The 25,142-nt window shown below is 45.1% G+C and overlaps 1 protein-coding gene across 1 annotated transcript in view; it reads right to left on the bottom strand.

The window, feature by feature from the left end:
* The window catches only part of cdk6 (cyclin dependent kinase 6), a 50,759-nt gene extending 32,903 nt beyond the window's left edge, over positions 1-17,856 (bottom strand). The window contains exons 1-4 of the mRNA XM_083646127.1: positions 17,206-17,856; positions 16,007-16,359; positions 10,396-10,531; positions 2,699-2,866 (exon numbers count right to left, since the gene is read on the bottom strand). Of these exons, the coding sequence (XP_083502253.1) occupies positions 2,699-2,866; positions 10,396-10,531; positions 16,007-16,230 (528 nt within the window). The 5' untranslated portion in view covers positions 16,231-16,359; positions 17,206-17,856. The remainder of the gene's footprint in view (positions 1-2,698; positions 2,867-10,395; positions 10,532-16,006; positions 16,360-17,205) is intronic.
* Positions 17,857-25,142: the final 7,286 nt, after the last annotated feature.

Genomic DNA, 25,142 nt, shown 5'->3' with positions numbered 1-25,142 from the left:
GGGGCTCTTGGCTCTCACTTTACACAGAGAAGCCCTATCGTTTGGCCCGCCGCTGCCAGGCTAGCCGCTGCTGCCCTGTGAGTGCCTGCTACATCACATTAGCAGCTTTTCATCTGGCTCTCTGGAGACGGGAGGGTGGTGTAGGGCGGCGCGTCTGTGTGTGTGTGTGTGTGTGTGTGTGTGTGTGTGTGTGTGTCCACCATCACAATCCCTTGATGAGGATGACCGAGTGCAAGCGCGACTAGCTCACAAGCATACACCAGAGATGCTCACTCAAGTCATTTTTTGCAAGTCCAAGTCAAGTCTCAAGTCTTTGAGCTCGAGTCCAAGTCAAGTCTCAATTCTTTGGTCACAAGTCCAAGTCAAGTCTAAAGTCTCTTATTGATGGGCGTTCTATCATCTGCTGCATGCAGTCCGGTCTGCTTAGAACACTGCATATCTAAAACGAAGGAATTAAAAGCACGTACTGTATTATCTCCACTCCTTCATCTATTAGCATACAACAGTATCAGCATTGATTAGATGCAACATGTCCTCCAACTTACACGACCATATTATCACGTGCAATGCATACGACCCACGTATCACGTATGCTAGACTAGCGCCCCTCAGTGGCAGAGAAAAAGTACTCCGCTACTTCCGCAAAAAGTCGCTTTTTCAATAGAAGTCGAAAAAGCGACTTTTATTCCAAAAAACGAGCTGACAAAAAATTAAGAGTGGGGTGTGCAGGTCCGACTGGTGCACCGAGGTTCTGGAGGGGGGTCTCAGCTGGAGGTGTTGGACCCGGGAAAGGTGAGAGGAAAGGCGAGTAGGGGTGGTGGGCTGGTTAGGGTTAGGTATCGGGTTCGGGGTAGGGAAGGATAGCAACAAATGGATAGCCGAGTGGTTACGACAGGCGACCTTCAAGCCAGGGGTGCTATGTTCAAATCCCGCACCAGGTTATAATTTTACCCAACTCTGAGACAGGGCTGTTCTTCACACGAACGCTAGAGGTCGCTTAACATTGAAACTTGATTTCAGGTTATATTCAGCTGCTTGTAAAAAGGTCTTGGGTCGTATCCACTTGGAGGTCAGCCTCATTAGATGACATTAGTAGACGTTTCCTTCATGTTAATGCACCAATTTTTTTTTAATAATAATAAAGATTGCTCACAAGTCCCAAACCTCAAGTCCAAGTCAAGTCTCAAGTCACTGTGTCACACAGTGATTTGAGACTTGACAGTAGCCGTGTTCATTCACTCACTCAATATTCCCCATATAGCATTTGTCATATAGTGAACTATATGGGGAATGATCAAAATTAGTTTCAGACACTACACAGATTTTTTTCCTGGAGATCATTGCGTCACCAGATGCGCCGGGTATTCATGTGACGCAAGCAATCCGCACCCACTATCACATAAACAACTGAGCTCACGAGCAGATTGAGATGTCCTCAGGTAGTGTAAGTGTTGATGTTGCATGTTTTGCCTGCTAAATCCTAAATAAATCGCTGAAATTCGAATTACGTGCATGGGTGGTTTTGTCAACTATGGTGCCGTCTCCTAATAGCAAGCTTTGCTGGTCAAGTAGCTCACAAGCTTGTTAGCTTGCAAGCTAACGACTTTATTTTTCTCCTTTGTTAAAGACACCCGCATTGCATTGTGGTATACCGGCAAAAATGTAGGGTACATTCGCTGTTCACTATAAATCGCAGTGCATTGTGGGTATTTTATAGTGGACTAAATAGTGAATGAAATTAACAGTTGAGAATTCGGACACTATAAAAAAATCGACGACACACTAAATAAATAGTCCACTATTTCTGTCATAGGGACCGATTCCGAACAGGGCTAATGTGTGTGACTTAATTCCGACTCAAGTCCCCAAGCCCCCAAGTCCAAGTCCCCATCTCTGGAATACACGCGCACAAAAGTGAACGCACACACAAGTGCATTCACAGACATACAGACTTACAGTCTCGCCCGATGAAGCGGTGTGCTTCATCGGGCGATCTTTTACCCAGGATCCATTACGGAGTACGCATTCTAGGTCAGTTATACGTAACTTGTGCGAAACAAGAGAGCATCAATTGAACCGACGGCGGAGTTGAAAATCAAAGTGTGGTGTAGAGAGAGAGAGTCAGAGCAAATGAAAGCATGAGATGAGGATGGTGGAGGAAGCGCCTGCAGCGACTCTTTTGTCCCCGCTCAAAGGCTTTATTGTATTAGGAGGACACTGAGGGTGATAAGGCGGTGGCCATATCAAAAGATTCTTTACATTGTCTTCAATGTAAAGAACCTCCATACATCGCCACACTAGCTGCTGCTGCTGGCTAGTATAAAGGAGCAGTCAAGACTAAGTTAGAGTAGAACAGAGTTAGAATAGAACTTCATTGTTTAGCCAAATCTCAAACAAGTGGCTTTCCAGGCCAGAAGTATGCTGGCATGGTGCCAGGTTTTGGAATATTATGCTTCAACAGTGGGACAGGGACGCAGAAGGCAGACTTGATGCTCACCTAGGTAGACCAATATATTAGATAATGTGATATTCCCATATCCAAGGCGATCTTTGTCTACGACCCAGTTAAAATGTCTTGTGACCCACTTTTGGGTCCCCCACCCATCAGTTGAGGAGCACTCGTTCTGAGTCAGTCTCTCTACACTGGGCTGGCGTGGGATCAGTGCCGTGGGGCTCGCTAATGTGAACAGCTACTCACCACAGAGGTGAGCGCCATCTGGAAGCTGTAGATGCGGGCCAGACCGAAGTCGGCGAGTTTGATCTGTCCTCCGCTGGTGACCAGGATGTTCTGGGGCTTGAGGTCACGGTGGACCACGCGGTGCGAGTGCAGGAAGTCCAGCCCCTGGAGCAGCTGGTACATCATATCCTGCAGGGAAACACAATGACAGCAGCAGCAGCTCGGTGTCAGTGAGAGACACAGAGGGGTGGATGGTCAAAAACACAACGCAGACGTCGTGTCTGTGATGTGTTTTTGACCATCCAGTTTTGTCACGTCACATAACATTAACACAACAATGACATGGAAATGGAATACAAACCAAATGTTAGGATATTGGAATGGATGTTTAAAACCACGATTAAACAAAGTAAAGAGTAAACACCAAAACAGCACAGACCAGATGGTGGATGTGGGGAAAAGACACAAATGTCATTTTTAGTGCAGCTGAATGTGTTTGTTTCCTCGCCCTTTCAAACATATTCAAATACAGATGGGCTTCACCACCTCCTACAGTAACATTTGCATTCATTCCTCTGTCAAACCAAGCTGCAACAGGCCCCGACGGGAAGCTGAATGACGAGTCCCCGCAGTGAGAAGCCAAGTGAAATAGCCGGGGCATTGTGGTACGGAGGGAGTTAACTCGAGGAGGCCTGTGTCTTTTCTAGTCGACTGTGGCAGATGTTTGATAACTGACGGAGAGAGAGAGAGACACACACACACACACACACACACACACACACACACAGAGAGAGAGAGAGAGAGAGGGGGGGAGAGAGGCCTCATTCTGTAAAAGCTTGGTTCTCTGTGTCTCAGCAGCTGTCCTGCTATAGCTAATTGGAGCTCCCACTCTTTCTGTGCCCAGGCAGTGACCTCAGAAATGGGCATAGGCATTGTATCCATGACAGACTCGCCATAGTCAACTGGACTGAACTGGACTGAACGACGCCGACCCGGCTCAGACTTGTTCTTTTCAAACGCACCAACTCTCAGACAGGTCCAGCACCTGGAGACAAACGGCCAGTCGCTGTGAGAGATTCAGAACCGCTCGGCTTGGCACAGGATCTAAAGGCTAGAGCGAGTTCACCTTAAGGCCTTGCCATGGATGAGATAGAGAAGTGGAGTGGGTGCTCTTAACTGAACATCTCAACGACCATTTCCTCTGTTAGAAAACCACCCAAGAACTCAACTGCTGGCAAACTGGCAGTGGAGATAATGATAATAGTGGCAGTGGTGATAATAGTGGTAGTGGTAATAATAGTGGTAGTGGTGATAATAGTGGTAGTGGTAATAATAGTGGTAGTGGTGATAATAGTGGTATTGGTGATAATAGTGGCAGTGGTGATAATAGTGGCAGTGGTGGTAATAGTGGCAGTGGTGGTAATAGTGGTAGTGGTGATAATAGTGGCAGTGGTGATAATAGTGGCAGTGGTGGTAATGGTGGCAGTGGTAATAATAGTGGCAGTGGTGATAATAGTGGCAGTGGTGATAATAGTGGTATTGGTGATAATAGTGGCAGTGGTGGTAATAGTGGCAGTGGTGGTAATAGTGGTAGTGGTGATAATAGTGGCAGTGGCGATAATAGTGGCAGTGGTAATAATAGTGGTAGTGGTGATAATAGTGGTAGTGGTGATAATAGTGGCAGTGGTGGTAATAGTGGCAGTGGTGATAATAGTGGCAGTGGTGGTAATAGTGGCAGTGGTAATAATAGTGGTAGTGCTGGTAATAGTGGTAATGGTGGTAATAGTGGTAGTGGTGATAATAGTGGCAGTGGTGATAATAGTGGTAGTGGTGATAATAGTGGCAGTGGTGATAATAGTGGTAGTGGTGATAATAGTGGTAGTGGTGATAATAGTGGCAATGGTGATAATAGTGGTAATAATAGTGGTAGTGGTGATAATAGTGGCAGTGGTGATAATAGTGGCAGTGGTGATAATAGTGGTAGTGGTGATAATAGTGGCAGTGGTGATAATAGTGGTAGTGGTGATAATAGTGGTAGTGGTGATAATAGTGGCAATGGTGGTAATAGTGGTAATAATAGTGGTAGTGGTGATAATAGTGGCAGTGGTGATAATAGTGGCAGTGGTGATAATAGTGGCAGTGGTGATAATAGTGGTAATAATAGTGGTAGTGGTGATAATAGTGGTAGTGGTGATAATAGTGGCAGTGGTGATAATAGTGGCAGTGGTGATAATAGTGGCAATGGTGATAATAGTGGTAATAATAGTGGTAGTGGTGATAATAGTGGTAGCGGTGATAATAGTGGTAGTGGTGATAATAGTGGCAATGGTGATAATAGTGGTAATAATAGTGGTAGTGGTGATAATAGTGGTAGTGGTGATAATAGTGGCAGTGGTGATAATAGTGGCAGTGGTGATAATAGTGGCAGTGGTGATAATAGTGGCAGTGGTGATAATGTAATAGTGGTAGTGGTGATAATAGTGGCAGTGGTGATAATAGTGGCAGTGGTGATAATAGTGGCAGTGGTGATAATAGTGGCAGTGGTGATAATAGTGGTAGTGGTGATAATAGTGGCAGTGGCAGTGGTGATAATAGTGGCAGTGGTGATAATAGTGGCAGTGGTGATAATAGTGGCAGTGGTGATAATAGTGGCAGTGGTGATAATAGTGGTAGTGGTGATAATAGTGGCAGTGGCAGTGGTGATAATAGTGGCAGTGGTGATAATAGTGGTAGTGGTGTTAATAGTGGCAGTGGTGATACTGTAATAGTGGTAGTGGTGATAATAGTGGTAGTTGTGATAATAGTGGTAGTGGTGATAATATTGATAGTGGTGGTAGTGGGGGCAATATGGAGATAGGGAGAGAGATGCGGACAGATTAGAAGCGGGACTGGGAAAACATCGCATGGGTGGGAGGGAGGGTGTTGTGTGTGTGTGTGTGTGTGTGTGTGTGTGTGTGTGTGTGTGTGTGTGTGTCTGTGTGTGTGCCTCTGCTGGGGAGCGGCAGACACACACAAAGGGAGAGAACTGAGGAGAAAGACGTACACACACTGAAAGAGACATAGAGCACCCTTCACAGTTGAGGGCATAAATTGCCCTGATGCTGGCGTGGTGTGGTGCATCCTAGAAGCACATACACCCCCCTACACACACACCCGACACACAACCCTACACACACACCCGACACACACACCCGACACACACCCCTACACACACCCCTACACACACACCCGACACACACCCCTACACACACACCCCGAAACCCTCCGCCAAGACCTCACAAGTGACATGGACCTGAGCCCGCAGCTCCATTCACTGGCCTAGCAGCTGGTGAGTGATTCAAAGAGCTGAAACAAGGGGGCTGCACACTCAAGCAGAAAACATTAGCAAACGGCGCGGGCCTGGCCGCTGGGCTGGCCATGTGCCCCCCACAGAAGACTGCAGAGGTGGTGTGTGTGTGTGTGTGTGTGTGTGTGTGTGTGTGTGTGTGTGTGTGTGTGTGTGTGTGTGTGTGTGTGTGTGTGTGTGTGTGTGTGTGTGTGTGTGTGTGTGTGTGTGTGTGTGTGTGTGTGTGTGTGTGCGTGCGGATGCGTGCGTGCGTGTCCAGCTGTCCACCCATTGAGTGCATTGTGTTCCCCCCGGTCTACGTTCATGTCAATATGTGTGTATATCTACATCAATTTGTGTGGACGCACCTCAGCGTGTGTGTGTGTGTGTGTGTGTGTGTGTGTGTGTGTGTGTGTGTGCGCGCGTGCGTGTGTGTGTGTCCCCTGACCAAGGGCAGGCAGGGTGCGTAAACAGACCTTCCTTTCTACATCTCCATCCAGCCATGACCTAGCTAGCAGGCCAGCAGACAGACATGGCCATAGGAGAGAAGCAGGCAGTTGGTTATTGTGTGTGTGTGTGTGTGTGTGTGTGTATGTGGGAGGGGGGGGGGCTTGACACAATAGCATCTCCCCCATCAGTTCCTCTCTGCTTTAAATAGCCATTTCACTGTGTGCTTCCTTTCAGCAGCATTTCCTACTAAACACTAATTATCTCAGAAGTGTGACACTTGGACAAACACAAAAACAATCTGGGCCCGCTTTGGCCTGAGCACAATCTCCTCTGCTGTATCAATGACCCTCACGACTGACTGAGTACTGATGGATCTTTCAACTGTGTTCAAGAACAGAACTTGGCCCGTTTCCACACAGTGATCCATTTTATAGGGGAACCATGGATGGAGAAATGAAAATGACCATCCTAATACCGCCACATAGCATTGAAGACCACATGTGGCACAGACTGCAAGAGTCCGACACAAACTTGATACCAGCAGAACCAGAGCCAAAAGAGTTGCTCAACGCGCAACTGTCTTCAGCTGGCATCACTTCAACCAAAAGCCCCAGAAACCACTTGGCTGAGAGGAAACAGAATCACACACAAAAAGCAACAGATCTGACCCCCAAAAAAGCAGGAGGACCTAGTCGGCCCACTGCAAGACGCAGTCAAAACATGGCTTTCTGAGTACGCCTCCTTTTCTAATGCAAATGTAGCAGAGGCGGCCATATTGTTTATTGTAGCTAGGCACAATGTGGGACATCTGCCGGTTAGCGTTAGTGTAATTCCCTCCCCATGCTTCATTAACCTTCCCCTTTATGGGCCCAGAGAATGGAGTTGTGGAAGCTTGGAGGAGGATGACGTGGAGGAGGGTGGGTGAGACCCAAGCGCTGGCCCGGGCTGAGGAGCGGTGGAGGAGGGTGGGTGAGACCCAAGCGCTGGCCCGGGCTGAGGAGCGGTGGAGGAGGGTGGGTGAGACCCAAGCGCTGGCCCGGCTGAGGAGCACCGACGCTGGGGCAGCCCGGCCGCTTGATGTCCTTCCAGCTCATTTGATTCCTGGAGGAGGGCCTCTTTCATCAATGACCATGTGGTGGGTCTAGAGTCTGAGTGAGGCGGGGTGGGTGGTGGCGGGGGGGGGCTGAAGTGGACAGGCTGGCTCAGGGTGGGGTGTCTGGTGGTGGTGGTGGTGGTGGTAGGTCTGGACTTGATTGGAGCAAGGTGGGGCCGCTTGGCTGGGGTTGAATGTTTTGGCCTGGTTTGTGGTCAACACAGTTCCACATATTACAGGGTGACACATGGGGCAGGGTTTTATCAGGTGGGGATGGGTGTGTTCATTTTTGGAATGGCTGGAGGGTGTTGGGGGTGGAGTTAGTAGTGTGGGGCTCGGGGGGGGGAGGGGTTAAAGGGTAGACGGCTGGGGTGGGGATCCACAATCTGGTGTCATCTGGTCGAAGCGAGGGTAAATGAAGTTGTTGGCGTGGGGAAGGGGGGGTGGGGGGTGAGAAGGGGTTACAAGGGGGCACTTTGGGGATTACTGTGCAGTGTCCACTGTCCTGGAAATAAAAAGGGGCGGGGCCTGTGTCATCTTGTCTGCCCATCCTTATCCCTTTGTCCCCACATGGCTCCAGCCGTATGGATGTTAGGAGAGAGCAGAGACGTCCACCAACTCAACAAGTGGCTGACTCTGTAGGGATCTGCTGTTGGAATGGATGGCGCATCAGTGATATATGAATAGGGATGCACCGATATGAAAATGTTTGCCGATACCGATAACCGATATTAACATTGCCGTTATGGCCGATAACCGATATTTACCGATGTCGATATGATCTGTATAAAAACAAGTGTCTATGATAATCACATTTTGTACATACTGAAAAACACATGTAAACTGTGAATTTGAAAAAGTAATACATTTCTTTATTTCCAAAACATTTGGAAAAGCCCATAAATCATAGATTTACCACATTGTTTCCTCTCAATGCGAAAATTTTGACTGATACCGATAACCAATATTAACATTGTAACATCGGACCGATGCCGATATATAAAAAAATTACTAACATCGGCCGATACCGATATGAATTCCGATGAATGAGCTGAAATTTGAGTGATGAAACCAATGTACTTGTAAAATGAAGAAAACCGACTACCAGCTATTTAAATTATGGATAAATCACTTATTGAAGACAGATAATTAAATAACACAGTCCATAATGACAGGTAGAGACTCCATGAGGGGAAACTACCTATAGAAACTATACATTACTTTGCATTGTATCAGCCTCAGCAAAAAACTAAACCCTGGGAAAGCCTCGGGTGGGATCTACCTGACTCATCTATGCTTGCATAGCATCCCACCAACAGTAGAGCTCGAGCAAAACGTTTCACACATAAACCTGGCCCTGGGGTGAGAAACAACAGTTACACTAGCTTCTATAACTTCTCAGTTTCCAATTTGACACTTTAAACTCTGGGGCCCGCCTCCAAAAATAGAGATATACTGCTGTAATATTTGACATGATACATCCACAGAGCCGGGGGTGAAATGTGATAAAAGAGATTTGTAACAGAGGTGTGTCTGGGAAAGATTGAAATCAAAAGAGAATGAGTGACAGAGGAAAGGAGCGGGCGACATGTCAATTTCCGACCTTTTAGGCGATGTGTAAGTGGAAACTGGAAGCTGGATTTGTTTAATGCGTTGGAGAAATTGATAGTGGTGATGCACTATGGAGACTTTGAATGCGTTGGACCCTTGAGGACATTCAAGATTACAGAAAGAGAATGGTGTGCGGAAAGGATGTCTTCTATCAATTTGCTATACACTTGCTAAGTACAAATAATGAATGACAATCCCATTCAATATTTTCCAGGGTTCCCACACCTTAAAGTCGAGCTGAACCCAAAAATGACTTTTCTTTTCTTTTAGTTCAAATACCTGGGTATGCAGTGCACCTATTTAATAATGTATGCAAACAAAATCACAACAATCTAATTTCTTTAGTTTTTCACACTTTTTACACACACACACACACACACACACACACACACACACACACACACACACACACACACACACACACACACATACACACACACACACACACACACACACACACACACACACACACACACACACACACACACACCAGCATGTGTGCACACTCACTCACACACACATGCTTCCTCTGTCTCTCATCAGCACTACAGTGTAAACTGGGAACCAGAGGGCAGAGTGAAAATAGAGAAGGCCTCTAATTTGGAGCCCATCTGCCACATGTGCTGGCCTTCAAAACGCCCCAGCACCTCAGATGTTGGAGGGAGCTAGCAGCACTCCATCCTCTGTCTCTGGCCAAGAATACTCCCTCAGTACCATGATACAGACAAGGTCCTGCTCACACAATCATCACAACCCATACATGCATAGCCAGGAGCTTTCTGCATTATTTCAAAAGTAATATATTAGGAATTCAATTCTGATTATGTGTCGAAATTAGCAAAGGTGTGGAATATAGTGCTCCTTTATGCTCTACAAGTGAAGTAAACAAGACACACATCTGCAGTAGAAAGAGTTGGCAGCGACCACTGACTCTGGCAGAGCCACTTGCACTGACTATTGAAGGCTCCCATTCACGACACAAAGTGCTTTTCCATCTCCAACAGGCAACAGTAAAGATGTCAGCCCCCATGCATGCCGATCAGCTCATTAAAGAAGAAGAAGAAGAAGAAGAAGAAGAAGAAGAAAAGAAAAGGGAATGGAGAAATGAGATGTGTCATTCCCCCAAGTTTGGCCAAAACCTTTTCAGTGGTGTTCGTGTCGTCAATATTAGGTGTGACGGACGGATCGATCCGTAGTCCCGCCCCCGATTTCATGGCGGAGGACGACGACAGTCGTTACCTTGATGGTTTCAGGTGGTACTCCTGGGTCAGGGGCCTTCTCCAGGTAGGTGGTCAGGTCCTGGTCCACGTGCTCAAAGACCAGGGTGAGTTTGGTCTCACGGTCAGTCCGAGACACTGTGCACACATCGAACAACCTGGAGTGAGAAGAATAGGGGATATTAAGAGGGGGTCAATAGGTTTGATTCCATGGGTAAAATGATGAGAGCGGACCAGCAGCACAGCCCCTTAGAGCACAATCAATTAGATAAGTAACCAACCAGGTATTATTAACCTGTAAGTAATTGGGTTCACAGTGACGGCATTATGTTAATTACAACTAACTTTCATTATATGTACCCCAAAAAAAGCATTTCAACCATGGGTTTTCATTTAAAAACAGTTTAGGTGGAGTGTGACTTTTGAGATATCCAGACTACATGAAGCCACCAGATTTGGGTCAAACAGGACCTACAAATATCAATGTATTTCTTTTAACTGCATGGAGTACCCACTACCCAGTGTGTGGAATTTCCCAGGATCAAGGTAATTCAGACCGGGCCAGATCATATGCAAATCACAGACAATTATTCTAAATTGATTTTCAAATATGCTCCTGTGATTAAACCTTCTGGTACTCACGGTCACTGTATACCACTGTAAACCAGCATGTGGCCAACTCCATCTATGTGCTACTTCAAGCGGACTAAAACAAACGCCAAGAAGTGTTTTGCAAAAACAACTTAACCCAGGTCTTAAGGCCAGCATGTTAACAGAAACTCCCGCATGTCCTACCTAATCTATTTAGAAGGATCTAGATTCAGTTAGGGAAGAGGAATTCACAGTGTCAGATAACTGTCCAGACCTGTTTTCTGATAGTCTGCCATGCCTTGGATAGTGGCGCTCTCTTGGTTCAATACAAGGCCTTTCGTGTTCCATTCATGCTTGTGAGACTGATCAACATTTTGGCACTCTCCATATTCCTGTCACCTCTCGGCTCTGTTCAGAAGAAGTGGAATGAATCCTCCCGCAAAACCCAAACAGTTGAGAGGTGAACACCTCTGCTTTACGCTCGGTTGGAAACGGATTATCCTTATTATTATGGGACATGAACTTGAACTGGAGTCAGGGCTCTCAGTATTTTCATGTCACAGATGGCTTACAGGAGATACCTGTACATGTTTGGCTGCCAGAATTCAGGCTACTCAGGAGAAGCTCCATTACTTGACTTCCGTGCAAAGATCTTGCCGGTTTAAGACCATCAAGACCCAAACACCAACACTTACGGTTGTGTTTCGCTAGGCAACAAACTAAGGCCAGGAATCCAGATTATGTGGGCAGACCTGCCAAGGCAGGCTTTGGTGAAAAGATCTATCCAGTATGTCCCCTTCAAAGAGCTGGGGGGACTACGACCAGCATTCCTCCAGCAGCACCATGACAACTCCTGATGCTCCATGGTAACTGAGCAGGGCCCGTCTGTCGCTGCTGTAGCGGCAGCATCTCTCATCACGGCAACCGAGCCGAGGAAAGGAGGCGGGACAGATCTCCATCAAAGACATGACCGTGTGGCGTGCTCCACAGACATGACCGTGGCGTGCTCCACAGGCACATGACCACCAACGAGGGACAGTCAGAGGGTTCAGGAGTCAAGATTGATGGAGGGCACCATCTCTTGTCGTTCATAATGGTAACTTACGCCTCCAACACTTAGATTGATAAGAGAATATGAGGCCTAAGATGCTAAATTTGTGATTAACGTTAATGCTGTTTTTTTTAAATGGAGCACATGGTACTCAATGCCAAATCAACATTTGAAACAGCTATCAATGCATATTTATACACAAATGTGCGATTGTAACTCAAACAAAACCAACTAATCTACATAAACTGTGATGATAAATCAAAGCAAAAGGACTTAATCCCTCAGGAAAACGTATTTGGTTCGTCTCCAGCGAAGCATCACGCATCAGCGCCAACGCCCCTGGTAATCAGTGGACTTGGAGATGGTGGAGTCAGTGCGGCGAGTGAGAAGAAGAGCTTCTTTTCAAGGTATTATTATTACCGCGTATGATGTCAGAGAATAGGCGGCGGCCTCCTCTTGAAGCGCCGGGGTTAAACGCTCCTCGCGGCCTGATTGTTGGGCTACAATGGCCGGCTCTCAGCAGACACTGAACATATGGAAGGAATAATGGCTCTCATTACAAACATCCAGAGGTTGCCTGGAGTTACACAGAAGGCCCACAATGCAGCCTGCCTAGCCTGAGCGGCTGGGCCCGGCCGTTTGGCTTCACTGGAGAGTAGCGGGCTTGCTGTGACGGTTGATGGTTTGTGCTCATGAAACAATTTCATTGCTATAAAAATGCTACTTGCATTCTATCACGGTGGTACAATGTGTATTTATTCGCCCAAATGAGCTTTTTTCAACTTGAAGGCCTGCTCACATATTCAATATTCCAATGAGAACAAAAACCATTATGATCCCATTAAGAGAAAACCATAACCATTATCCTCTATTATTCATTGATACATTGGCAATTTATTGTTAGAGGGCACCCGCCATGCTTTTGAAACGTCCATTTAGATTCAACTTCCCCTTTAATCCCACAGCATCAATATTCCATAATAAAACAAGTAACAAGGTCAGACCTTGAGTAGTGCCGGCATGACGCAGTATCTGACACCTAAACTGACCTCTTCAAGTGAACAATTCTTTCTAAAAGTGAAAGATGCACTCTGTGTATTCATTGTTTCTGCAGGGAGAGGTCAACTATACAAACTTAGAATGGCTATAATGTTTAAAGTGAATTTAAAACTGTTTTCCATCAGGACTTTTCTGAAGTTGGTATGGTGAGCACGTTATGGTCAACACAAGATCAAAATGGTAATGTTTACCAAATCCAGACACAAATGACATGTCATCACAGTTGGGTAATTGCAAACATGCAGTCAACACACGCACAAGTGCCCCACTCACAAATTGTGACTAAGATCCCAGTTGCTCGAGTGACATCACAGTTGGGCAATTGCAAATGCATTCAACACAGACACACACAAACACACAACTGCCCGAGTGAGTGACATCACTTCCAGGTGAACTCTTAGGTGACTTTTAGGTGACTACAGCACAACTACCTGATGACATCACAGTCAAGCAATTGCGTGACATTGTTTCTCGTTGAGTGACATCACTTCACACACACACCCTCTTCCTGGTTGCCTCGATCCAGACCCAAATCTCGGGTGACATGACATCACAGTTGAGCAAATGCAAATGCATTCCACACACACACACACACACACACACACACAACTACCCGACTGACATTCACTTCCATCACAAAATGTGACTAAGATAGTTGCTCGAGTGACATCACAGTTGACCAATTCCAAATGCATTCAATATTTGCTCGAGTGACATCATAACTCCCTGATGACACAGTGGCGCAATTGCGTGACATCACTTCCAGTTGAGTGACATCACTCGCCATGAGATGGATTCGCCCAGGTGACTGCCTAACCCTAACCCCTTCCTCAGGTGAACTCCAGGTGAACTCTCGTGCTCCTACTGACAAAGACACTTGTAGAAGTGGTTGCACCGCTTAAAAATGACTAAGATCGGGCATTGGCAGACACCGATATGATTGCTGAATGCCGGCCGATATATCGTGCATCCCTAAAGGTATGAGAGCTGTTGCAGCATGGTGGTCTTTTTTAACAGAAAGGTCACAGGTTTGATGTATTCCCGTTTCCATCAATAGTCCTGTCAAACAAAGCCTAGAAAGACAGTGACTATGTTTACATGCACACAATATTCCACTATTATTCAGAAAATGACAATATTCAGAATTTGATAAGGGTCATGTAAACAGCATATTCCAGTTGCATTCCAGTTTGCAATTTGGCCTTTTTCCGAATTTAGCATTTTCCGATTAAGACATCTGTGTTATTCCAGTATTATTCAGGTTTTAGGACGATTCTTTGATCGTGTATACAGCGTATTCGGAATATGCGTCTCAATCAGGGTTTTTACCGCAGTTTGCGACGCATGTTGCTTGTTTATGGTCAACCGATGTGTGCTAGAAAGCGCTAGAAGAGGCGACATAATTATTATAATCTGTCATCTCTGGCATGCAAACAGAAAAGCCCACATTTCTGATCGGGAGGAGATGAGAAACATCGTTTGGTTGTCCACGGAAGTCCAAAATGCTTGCGAGCCTGCGAGGTAATAATGTAGGCTACTAGCCTACTTTTTATGAAAGACTTGGCTATGCAAATAATCGCAAAGCCAAACTTTCCAGCAGCAAGCTCCTGAAATGGACCAAGTGATGCTGTTTATTCTCAACAGAAAAACTCTGCCTACCTGCCCCCCCCCCCCCCCTCACGCCGGGAAGGGCGATCTACGGCTGCATGTAAACGGGAATATTAGTGGATTATTCATTTAGTTGGAATATTGTAATTTTCCGAATATGGGCAAAAACCGGAATATTGTGTGCATGTAAACGTGGTCATTGACCACCTACCTGCTCACTCATTCTACATTGCTCTGGATAACAGTCGGCTAAATGCCTAAAATGTAGAACCTAAGTCTGGATCGTAAATATTCCATTTCAAGTTAAGAGTTGAGCGCTAAACTCAGACTTAGGGTTGAGCAATATATCAATAGTAGCCTATAGATATGTATAGATATGATATGAGACTAGATATGGTCTTAGATTGTGGATAGCATCATGTGATATGACATAAGTGTTGCGTTTTCCTGGTTTTAAAGGCTGCATTACACAGTGATGTAATTTTCTGAATTTACCAGACTGTTCTAGCTGTTCTATTATTTGCCTCGACCCACTTCGTCATTATATCCAATTCAGAAATCTCATTGTGTAAATATTTTGTCAAAGCACCGATATTCATCCCTACAATATTGTCGCAATATTGATATCGAGGTATTTGGTGAAAAATATGGTGACATTTGATTTAGTCCATATTGCCTTTTCCAGCAAGGTGGACAAAAAGTGACCTATTTGGAAGGACCTGCATCATAGTTGGGTGAAAAGCATCTGTAAGTCCTACTTTTTAGAGTGTGCATGTGCATGATGTAGAGACCAATGTGATTGGAGCTGACCAATCGCACGGAAGAAGAGGCGGGGTTTCATCTTACATAGGCAGCTTTCAATTTATGAGAAACAGAGAATGAAAATGGACAAAGTAGCCTACCAGTAAGGTAAAAGTCGGTAGCAGTTGTTACTTTGATTATAAAGCGGAAATATGGAGCACATTGGCTATATTGTGGGAGTTTCTGTAAAGTAAATGGTTGTAGTACTGGACATATAGATAGTGGCAGCTGCAGATGGTTGTTATGCATCAAAAAATGCCAACAGATTTTACATTTGGAATAGGTTTTACCTACAAAAAAGTGGAATATGAATGCAACCTAAAGGTCACATGAGGCAACATGTGGGCCACCATGAGCAAACAAAAGGGAAATAGACCATAGCATAGCATACCTTTGCCTTTGTGTGGGCCTATGAGAGGGACAGAGAGAGAGAGAGAGAGTACACAAACGCACACACAATACACAACATTACACAGACACACACACACACACAATAGGCTGCCCACCTTGCCCCCTCACTCACCTGACAACATTGGGGTGATCGAAGGCTTCCAGCTGCCTCAGTACCGCCACCTCCCGGATGGTGGACAGTGGCATGCCCTCTTCCTCCGTCTGGACCCGAACTCTTTTTAGGGCTACAAAGCGTCCCCCGTTGTTCAAATCTCTCGCCTTGTACACTTTCCCGTAAGCGCCTTCTCCAATCTCTGCCACAGGCTCATACTGAGTGCCAATGCTTTCTTTGTCCATTTTTGCAGATGTTTTGTAGTTGTGCTTTTCCTCTCTTGTTGAAAATATTACGGGGAATCCCGGCGAGGGTGACGGACCAGAGTTTCTCACAAAGGCATAGTCACAGAAAAGAGTTGGCACATGCAATGCCTGGATAACAGGGAGACAGAGATGGAGGACGTCACCATCTTTGTCAGTTTTGGTCAAACTGAGCTCCAGGTATGCAATAACAGGACTGTCATCATGTTTTATTCCGACTATCAACACAAGAGCCCCGTTGCGTCCAAACTTCCACTCCTCCTCCTATTACGCAGTGCTCGTCCTCCTACCTCTAACACACAATAATGCAAAAACACCTCATCAAAATAGTGCCTACATTGCATAAAATAGTGCATAAAATTAAATTGTCCTCCTTGGCATTCATGAATTCATTCCGCATACAATGTTATTAAACTTAAAGTTGAATGTGTTCATGCAGGCTTACCCTGAATATGAGGGAATGACATTAAGAGAATGTAAGGAGAACACACAACAACACAACAAAAACGTCCTAACGTTGTTTGAGTGACCAAAGTGAAAAGCCCGTACTAGGCTACTTTCTCTGTCCTCCTTTATCAAAGTTTGTTTGAGGCGAAACTCGCCGAGCACGTGGCTGTCTACTGATTGCATTGTCTGAAACTTCCTACAGCAACAGTCCATTTAAACCACTTTAACGCTCACTTTTCAACCCCGAAACCACTACAATGTGTGAAACAACGCAGTGACAATGTTATAAAGACGTTTTCTTGTGTTTTGTTAACTTCCCCGATTTTTTTCTAATTTAATTGTGCGTGGACTCATAATAATTAAAAACAAACCGAACTAGTCTGGGAATTGCTATTTTCACTATTTAATGCAATGGCATTGCAAAACAACGCTAAGATAGTCATGCCAGCCTCGAAACAAAGATTTCCACTATCAAATTCAACATAAATATCACCCCGTTTGACTGTTTACCTTGTTTTATGTTGTCAATAAAATGTCGTGGCGTCTCGGCATGTCCGATAAAATGCTGAGGAGGCATTGGTGTCTTGGGTAAAATGTTAAAATCAACTCCTGCATCGAACAACACATCTCTGTCCACTGTCCTCCTCCATGCGGGGGCCACACAGGTAGCTGGACGGTGCAGGCTCTAACCCCCCATGCCTCAGACTACTGCACCAACCCGGGCAGAGGCACTCAAACAGGGGGGCGTACAGAAAACCACACACACACACACACACACACACACACACACACACACACACACACACACACACAAACACAGAGACACACACACACACACACACACACACACAGAGCCGCACACACACACACACACAGACACACACACACACACACACACACACACACACACACACACACACACAGACTCTCTCTCTCTCTCTCTCTCTCTCACACACACACACCGCAACTTTTTTGGGGGGTGTTGGGGGTAGGAGAGGAGGGGGTCAGAGGACAAAGGCAAACGCGTGATATAGCCCTCCAAAAGCACGCTCTTCTTTGGGGTTTTCTTCTTTCTTTCTTCTTGTCTTTTTTTTCTCCTCCTATATCCCCGGATAGCCTATGCAACTGCAGCCCGCTCGCCTGCCTGCCTGCCTGTGTGTGAGCTCCGTCTCTGCCTGGCTTTCCCACGCCGGCTGAATGTGGCCTGACCCCCTTCAGAGAGGTTTGACACGGAGCGGGGACATTTCCGCATTCCTCCCCGACTACAAAGGCTCACCGCCTCCTTTTTGCTCTCCCTCTGCCTCCTCGGTGCTTTACCATTCATAGTCCTCTCCGCGGGTTTTGTCTCTTGTGGCAAAACCGGGAGCACCGCAGGGGTGGGGAGAGGGGAGATCTATTGGATGGACGGCCACACTATCTATCTAGCTCTCCCCCCCCTCACCACACACCATTGAGAGAAACCCCAGCCTTCACAATGCAGCAGTGGGGATGCGATGTGACAAGCTCGCCCTAGATGGCCCATGGGGTCAGGTTCAAGGCCCGGTGGCTTGATCTGTGGCGGAGAGGATTCCTCCTGCGAGCCTCTGCCGCTTCTCCGGTGGTCCATGGACCATGACCAACCACTAGGCTGATTTGATATTCAGCTTTATGGGAAATTCAGCTTTCTCTATAACAATCATCATCATCATCCATGCTTATTAAGCATTAATTAACCCTTAATTACTCTTATTGTAAAGTGTTACCATAATAATAATAATCCAATTCAATAAGAATAGCCTAATAATCATCATCACCATCATCTTAACATTTAAAAACAAATTACACAACAAAATATGGGAAATTCTGCAGTCTATCACAAAACATGCTAGGCTAAGGCTAACAGTCAGAATATAGGCCAGTGGTTCTCAAGCTTTTTTTTTGCTTCTGAATCCAAGTGCCACCTTTACCCAACATTTTTCCATGGAACAATTCTCCCAGCTCTGGCACCCACATTTCCCCAAGGGGTTTACAGTAATAAGGTGATATCTTATCTGATATCTTATCTTAAAGTCCATATTTTTTAATGTAAGATTATTGCCATTTTAAGATACAAGTATCAGGTTAGATATTTAACTAAAATCAATTTCTTCTGTCTGAAATCCTTCAAACTCTGACTCAAAAACTATTTTCCCCTTTCATTGTGGACACGGTTGAGACATGACAAGACTTGATGTCAGATTATCCCAGTGAAAGGCCAATTATAGGCGTGTAACCAAGCGCCATTATCATAACTTCATTTGAAGGCTTGTATTAGAGACCCACAGAAGATCAGAGGAAGAGCATTCCCCCGGTGCTCCCATCTATTTACATACAAACTTGTCTGCATGCTGCTTGTAGAATACACTGATTTCCATTGGAAAAGTAAAGCTGGGGGGATAATGACATGGAAGTATGTATGGCAATTTGCCCTGCCCGACCCTATAGGCAACTCCAAATTTCAATTATTTGCATCACAAAACACACAATGCAGACAATGTATCCCAGACCAATGACTGTAAACGTGGGCATTTACATTTTTCCATCATCATTGTTCATGCGAAATGAGCGCCGAGAGCCATTGCCCAGATTGAATACATTAGCATAGTACTCCTTATTTGGTGGAGAACAAACCAATTAGATTCATTGTGTGCAGTACGGAGATGAGAGAGCGAGAGACATACCTGCTCAAACATACGTACACACATACACACACACACACTCATTTTGAAACAATGTAACTGTCTCTTATAATCTCCTGCAACAGTCCTTAATCAATAATCTGTTTGGTCTTTTTTTTGTCATACTTGATAGAGATTATGCAGCAGAAGCCAATATGCTGTAGCCTACATGTTACAGGAAGATGGTTTTGTACTTTTCTCCACTCTGCTTTTTGGTGGTGGTTGCATTTTGAACATTTTGTGCTGCTGATCAATGCCATGCAGCATGGAGGAAGTGAAAGTGCACTTAAGTGAAATCCTGATATCCTTGTGATATCCAGAATACTGTTTTGCAGTTTTGCAGGCATTCATTTAGTTTGACAGTTATTGAGAGTTGATTTGATTGAAGTTGTGCACCAGTGATGTCATTCATGCACAAAATGACATCACTGCAATTCTGTTTAAAAAGTTTCTGATATACGGTGATTTTGTAATGTAACAACCAAAGCTGGTTGAAAATCGGTGGAGTGTTCCTTTAGTGAAATCTCAATATTCTTGTGCCAGTTGTCTGGCACCATATGAGTGGACTTCACACTTTAACATTACTGTTTTTAACGAGCAAATATCCTACTTGTTTCTACGGCACTACATTCAACACTTATTGTATTAGTGATGCAATTGATTCAGAAAAATGATACAGTTTTGACTTTGAGAGAGGCAACTTTTCAGGAGAAGTGAGAGTGAACGGGGCTGGACCAACAACCCTTTTAGCTTAACCTTCAAGAGGATATTACTGTATTTGAACATGCATGTTTGCTATTGATCGCAAATGCTTCAATATTGCTAGTGGCTCACATTCACCACAATACTATTCCATCAGGGTATTATTCCTGCTTTTACTTTGGATTTTTATAGCCTACTCCTGCCACCAATAATGGAATATAATTTATAATATAATATACTAGTTTTTTGTGACAGAGTTAACTGGTTTGTTAACACAAATTGCAGCTGACTAGCATCCCTAAATCTAGCTCAGCCAGAGAAGATGAAAGCATGTTTTGCGGTCAGGTTAATCGCCCCTTATCCAAAATGTAAACGCTCCCACATGACAGTTGACACAACACAAGACAAGTCGCAGCGAAGCCAAACGCCCTCAACTGGCATTTCAGCTCGGTGTTCCTGGGGATCCTTCACATGTCGCCTGCTGGAATGCTGTTTGACAGAGCTTCTGATTTGACCCTGAAGTGATCATACTGAAAACAGAGTTCTGATTTGACCCTGAAGTGATCATACAGAAAACAGAGCTTCTGATTTGACCCTGAAGTGATCATACTGAAAACAGAGCTTCTGATTTGACCCTGAAGTGATCATACAGAAACAGAGCTTCTGATTTGACCCTGAAGTGATCATACAGAAAACAGAGCTTCTGATTTGACCCTGAAGTGATCATTCTGAAAACAGAGCTTCTGATTTGACCCTGAAGTGATCATACAGAAAACAGAGCTTCTGATTTGACCCTGAAGTGATCATACTGAAAACAGAGCTTCTGATTTGACCCTGAAGTGATCATACAGAAAACAGAGCTTCTGATTTGACCCTGAAGTGATCATACAGAAAACAGAGCTTCTGATTTGACCCTGAAGTGATCATTCTGAAAACAGAGCTTCTGATTTGACCCTGAAGTGATCATTCTGAAAACAGAGCTTCTGATTTGACCCTGAAGTGATCATACAGAAAACAGAGCTTCTGATTTGACCCTGAAGTGATCATACAGAAAACAGAGCTTCTGATTTGACCCTGAAGTGATCATTCTGAAAACAGAGCTTCTGATTTGACCCTGAAGTGATCATTCTGAAAACAGAGCTTCTGATTTGACCCTGAAGTGATCATACTGAAAACAGAGCTTCTGATTTGACCCTGAAGTGATCATACAGAAAACAGAGCTTCTGATTTGACCCTGAAGTGATCATACAGAAAACGGCGAATCAACTGTTTTCCCAGTCAACACCTTGTCACTGGCAGTGTTGTCAGATGTTGGTTGTCAAGACAGTTTGTCAGTTATGGAGAAGTCAAGTAGCCTAATAAGCTGACTTGGCAGCCCTTCTGCATGCTTGAATATTGCTGTGCCACAATACAAGCTGTTTGAAGCTGAACTAAATGCTAAGAAAGGATTAAGTGAAACCAGATAAAGAATCAAATAGAATGGGGGGAAACCAAACAGCATGATTCTGCTCACTTTCATGGTTTTCTTACCCCCTAGTATCACTCACATGCTCCTCATTTGAGATGAATACACTGATGGCACCACATTGTGACTATCGTTTTTACTAATGCCAGTCACTTGACTCATAACGTGCAGGTTTCAAGCATTTCATTTCAAAGTAGACGGCACTCAGCAGAGTGCATATATACCTCCACCGACCTTTCTACAAAGTTTTGTGGCGTTACGTGAATCCGTTTGGAAGTTAGGCGGCTTTTTGTGATTGGCCACACCCCCTTTTGGCCAGTGGACGTGGAAAGGAAAGCAGTTCTAAGTTGGCCCATGACCTACTTGTCTACCAAATTTCGTGGCGTTAGGTGAATCCGTGTGGAAGTTCAGCGCATCTTTGTGATTGGCCATGGCCATTACCACACCCCCTTTTGGCTAGTGGGCGTGGCAAGTTAATCAGTTCATCCTTGGCCCTGGCCCATGACCAACCTTTCTACAAAGTTTCGTGGTGTTACGTGAATCCGTGTGGACGTTCAGGTGCCGTCTGTGATTGAACACGTCCATGGCCACACCTCCTTTTGGCCAGTGGGCGTGGAAAGAGAATCAGTTCTAACTTACCATAGCCCATGATCTGCCTTTCTGCCAAGTTTCATGCAAATCCATTCATAACTTAGATATCCTGCGGACAAACAAACAGACAAACCCGTCAAACATGGTTGAGGTAAAAAGGCAGGTGAATGTTTCAGTTTGACTCTCATTTGGGAATGAAATTACCGGTACATTGTGTTTATGTGTATGCACTCTCTCTTTCTCTCTCTCTCTCTCTCTCTCTGTGTGTGTGTGCGTGTGCGTGCGTGTGTGTGTGTGTGTGTGTGTGTGTGTGTGTGTGGGGCAGCTGCTGATCAGCCTTGCCAAGGGAGAATTACAGTCCTCCCATGGGAGACAAGAGAGGCCAACAAGGGACAGGTGACTCCCAGTCACTCCCAGATCCCCTTACACCCCCCCCCCACACACACACACACAGATTGACTGTGTGAGAAGGGGATGTCCATGCCACCAGCCATGAGGTACAGTGATGAGAAGCTGGAGTCACCATGCAGGCAGAGACAGCTGTCACACCTGGTGAGGAATCTGAGAGCATGTGTGACATTGGATTCCTATTTATGTGCCTGATCCCATTGTGAGAATTTACAACTATCACTTAGTCCTGCAGTGTTTCATGTGGATCCAATCTCAGCCATCCATCGACGGCTTACAGTTTGAGCCACATTTTGAGCGTGTAATAATAATGTGCATCAGTGGTTCTCACCGTAGGGTCCGTGGACCACCAGGGGTCCTTGAGGGGGTTCCAGGGGGTCCCCCCATGCCGTCAAATTGATGAATGGTAGAACTTCACGCATTGTTTCATTTACAAGAAGTTACAGTAACACATCTGGAAAATGTAGAAGAATGACAGTTTTGATCGTAGTTTCACTGTTATCTCTAATCTGGAAAAAGCCATATCTGACATTAAAAATATTTAAAGATTTGGGTCGAAGAGACTCCATGAAACAAAATATCATCAAATGGGGGGGGGGGGGGGGGGTCTGTCCCGATGTAGACATTACAGGGTCCTTGATATGAAAAGGGTTGAGCATCACTGTTGTTCTGCGATGCTGTGTACTGTGAAAACCCTCAAATCTGGATTGATCATCATTACCAGGAGCCAGAGTGAAGTCCAGAGTGCGTGTTGGATTTAAGCCCCCTCTCTCCTCTCCTCTCCTCTTCCCTCGTCCTCCTCTCCCCAGCACCGGCCCCCAGACACAAGCCTCTTTCTGTTGGGCCGTCGCCACGGCAACCAAGCCACTAACTTGAGGAGGCGACATAAAAACCTGCTCTTTTAGGGACACAGGAACACCTGCCACCTCCGCCGATGGGGAGGGCCGGGCTGGACACGCAGCCACGTGCAGGCAGGCACACACTCGCATACAGATTCATGTGCAGTCACACACACCACACACACACACACACACACACACACACACACACACACACACACACACACACACACACACACACACACACACAAACAGAGGATCAGTGTAACATTCAAATGAGACCCCTAGCTAACATCTGCTCCCCTGTAGAAACACATTTATCTTCCAATAACATCTCGGGTTGTTTGGTGGCTTTCTCCACATGATGTACACCAATCGACAGAAAGCACTTTATGGAAATAAAGAATCCATTGTTATTGTTGATAGGAATTATGCTTTCAGACTGAGACACAAATGGTTCATTATTTTAATATCTAATCACGTTTTAACAGATTACTTTTAATTACGTAATTTCACGCTGTGCTTGTAATCCTCAAAGACTAACAGGTTTACCTGCACTGCTGATCCAACTAATCCAGTCCAACTTCAAAGTGTTGTAACCGCCGTATGTGAATGATTATTGCTTATTAATCTGTAGTTAACCTCGCCCACACTTGAGACACTCCCTGATTCCAGGGAAAGTAGTCTTGAGCTTAGAAGAGCTATTGACTTCCTAATGTGTTCAATTACCTGAAAGTGAGGTAACAAACAACAACAAAGCTAGAATGCCATCTGCTTAGACAGTAATTATTAACAACTATTCGGTGTGATGATGAGCTTAAGTTACATTCCATTTCTTTTTATTTGCGAGTCTCTGTCTCCCTTTGGTGCAGAGCGTGGGAGTGGCCATTGGGAGAGACAAAAGTGATATAGAGTCCATGATTTACTGTAACACACGCAGGTTTTACTCCATTCATGCACACAAGATGCAATTTGCTCCCTCGATTTCGTTTAACTGTGCAATTTAGGGGGGGAAATGCAACTTAAAAGGTACCTTTTAGGTATTGCAGATAGGCATATAAGGATTTGGTATGTTATCCATTGTGTAAGGATATGCCCAAATATTGCAACATTTAGCTACTTATACCCTTCAGGCCATGTAAACACAATCAGGTGGCTGCAACACTCCCAGGACAGCGCCACATTTAAACATAATCACTATAAACTCATGATTGAAGAGTGCGTGTATTATATATCAAGAGCACAATATCACTATTACAAGGGAATGTTTTGGTAATTTGAGGCACGTAAAGAGGAAATTGAGGGAACAAATTGTATCTCGTGCGCACAATAAATCGTGGTCGTGACATACATTATTTTTCTCCCTCTGTATTTTTGAAGTGTTGCTGTAAGCAATGTAGGCACAATCCCAAAGCCATATTGATCTACTGTATCTGCTCTGCTGCTATACTGACCATACGTCAACACAGGCACATTTTCAACACGATTTTCTGAACCTTTTGTACAACACACGTCAGTTTAACGACGAAACACAACAATGCCCCACGTCGTTTGACAAGAAGACAGTTTAGCTCCACAGCCTTTGTTTCCGCATTATGATGAATCGAGCCCGTGTCGTTCGGCTTGTCAGATTCTTCAAAACCAACGGCGTGCCATGCGCGCCGCCCCACCTCATCAAACTGACAGCACTCTAAACCTCCCACAGCCACTTTAAAGGCCCGATCAACAAGTGTCAGTGCGGGGTCA

Source organism: Poromitra crassiceps, assembly GCF_964638095.1.
Source record: "Poromitra crassiceps genome assembly, chromosome: 11".
NCBI lineage: Eukaryota > Metazoa > Chordata > Actinopteri > Beryciformes > Melamphaidae > Poromitra > Poromitra crassiceps.
The sequence above is the reverse complement of the archived record's forward strand: the minus strand, read 5'-3'. Positions and strand labels throughout refer to the sequence as shown.